Source organism: Arachis ipaensis, chromosome B02 (assembly GCF_000816755.2).
Source record: "Arachis ipaensis cultivar K30076 chromosome B02, Araip1.1, whole genome shotgun sequence".
NCBI classification, from domain to species: domain Eukaryota; kingdom Viridiplantae; phylum Streptophyta; class Magnoliopsida; order Fabales; family Fabaceae; genus Arachis; species Arachis ipaensis.
Window position 1 is genome coordinate 93,841,716 of NC_029786.2, and position 2,374 is coordinate 93,844,089.

Here is a 2,374-nt window from a genome sequence, read left to right on the forward strand (position 1 = left end):
AAAAAAAGTTTTTTTTTACATATTTGCATAATTTTTTTAAGATAACTAGAATTAAAAAATTTATATTTGACTAATAGAAAAACAATTAATTCACAACTTTTTCCATCATATAAAAAAATATTAGGTTGTAAATTTTTTTTTTTTTTTGGTTCAAAAACCATGTCTTTTAAGAAAATAAAATTCAAACGCGTCTTTTTATTAATCTTAAGGTCATTTTAATTATATTTTTGTGGATGATGTGTTTTTGTTAGATTTGATCCGAAGCTAGCTCTAAAGAAGCTTCAAGGAAAGAGGTTGCTATTTGTAGGGGATTCACTTCAACAAAACCAATGGGAATCTTTTATTTGTATGGTTGAATGGATCATACCTGAAGACCAAAAATCTATGAAACGTAGAAATGTTCATTCAGTCTTCCAAGCCAAGGTATGTATTGATACAATTCTTTTGGAACAATGATGCAGTGAAAAGTTGGATACAGTAGAGTACATAATTTGCACTTCAAGCACATGCTATTCTAAGTAAAAGAGCCTCGACTTAAACTCTAAAGTAATCTCTGAAATTTATGAAATGCACCGATTTAGTCCTTAATTTTTCAATTGCATTATTTATATTCTCGAGATTGAAAAAAATGCACCTATTTAGTCCCTTCCTGTTTTTCCGTTCAAATTGCTTTTCAACGGCAGTGATGTAGCAATAGATTGCCACGCTGGAGTGTCTAACGGTACATGATATGGTAATTGAAAGTGTTTAATTCAATGTGGTCCCTAAACCCCTTTTTAATTCTAACTGCAGAAGTAGCGCACCACTTCTTCTTCTTTCCTGTTCGTTTTTACTCACTGCATGGGTACAAAAACCATTTGATTCGACCTTATTTTTCTTCTGGTTCATCACCAATTTTCGGTTACTTACCAAAAACAAACTTCAATTTTCAAGTCCTCGTGAATTCTGAGCCATCTGGATATTCTTACTTCCCTGGAAAAGGTAACCTTTTTTCTTCTTTTTTGTTGTTTCAATCCCAAATTCTTCAATGGCATAAGTTATTAAGAAAAGAGAGAACAGCAGAACTCGCATGAGCGATTTCCCAAGAGATCTGCTAAAAAGGTTCATGTCCGTGAATCATTATTACTATCATGAGCTACAACAACAACAACATCGGCATGGTGATGGAGATGCAGAACAAGAGATTGAGCTGAGTCTTAGTCTTTCAATGAACAGTCGTTTTGGTGTGGACCCAACAACAAGAAGATCAAGAAAACAACATCAATACCCGAATTCTCATTCTCAAAGTCCCTCATCAGAGATGAAGATAATAATAACAACAATAATAATAATCAAGATATTGGGGTTACTCTAACAACATGCTAATGCCTTGCACAACGAATCTGATAAGAACATGTTCCCTTCCAACGGAGACAGAGGAGGAGTGCAGGAAGAGGAAGGATTTGCAGACGCTGAGGAGGTTGGAAGCAAAAAGAAAGCGCTCTGAGAAGCAGCAGAGGAACATAAAGGCCATGAGGAAAAAGAGTAACCGTTCTTCTTCTTCTTTCTCTGAAAATATTGCTGCTTTTGTTGATGGAAACAATAACAACCTGGTAGACGACTTTGAATGAATTTAGTAGTTTGGGGAGAACGACGTCGTTGAGTACTAGCGTGACAATTCATTGCCACATTACTGTTGCCGGAAAACAGTTTGAACGGAAAACAGGAAGGGACCAAATAGGTGTATATTTTTTAATTTCGAAAACATAAATAGTGTAATTAAAAAATCAGGGATTAAATCGGTGCATTTTGTGAGTCTCATAGACTACTTTGGGATTTAACTCAAAATAATCGTGCACATAAACAAAAACATATATATGTTGTATTGGGTATTATATATTATTTTTAAAATAATTAAGGAATCATCTAACTACAAGAAAATGTGTAAAATTGTGATCTATAGTAAACAAAAATATTTGTATACACAAACAATCAATATCTTATTATATATCAATTATCTTACACCATTTGTCATCTTTAGAAAAAAAAGAAAAAAAAAAAGAAAAAAGAAGGTAATTAAAATCCGAAAGCTTTACTTATGATTTCTAAATGAGCAAAGACATGTCTAAAATGTATGTATGTACAAATATTGGGAAAAGATATATAAAATATATGTTATAAATATTAGGGTTTAAAGAAGAGAAATCAGAGAAGAGAAAAGAGAAAATAAGAAAGGTTTGATCATGTTAAATGTATTATGCTTAGTAATCATGTTATGAATATACTAATTAAAAATTAGTTATTAATTAATTATTACATATGCAAATACATATTTAATATTTGAAAAAGTTTGATTAGTAGTTTATTGCAATGTTGATTATTCTATTATGATAGA

The 2,374-nt window shown here is 31.5% G+C and overlaps 1 protein-coding gene across 1 annotated transcript in view; it reads left to right on the plus strand.

The window, feature by feature from the left end:
• Positions 1-2,374, plus strand: part of LOC107625771 (protein trichome birefringence-like 3) — a 7,442-nt gene that overhangs the window by 1,521 nt on the left and 3,547 nt on the right. The window contains exon 3 of the mRNA XM_016328477.2: positions 252-423. Within this exon, the coding sequence (XP_016183963.1) occupies positions 252-423 (172 nt within the window). The remainder of the gene's footprint in view (positions 1-251; positions 424-2,374) is intronic.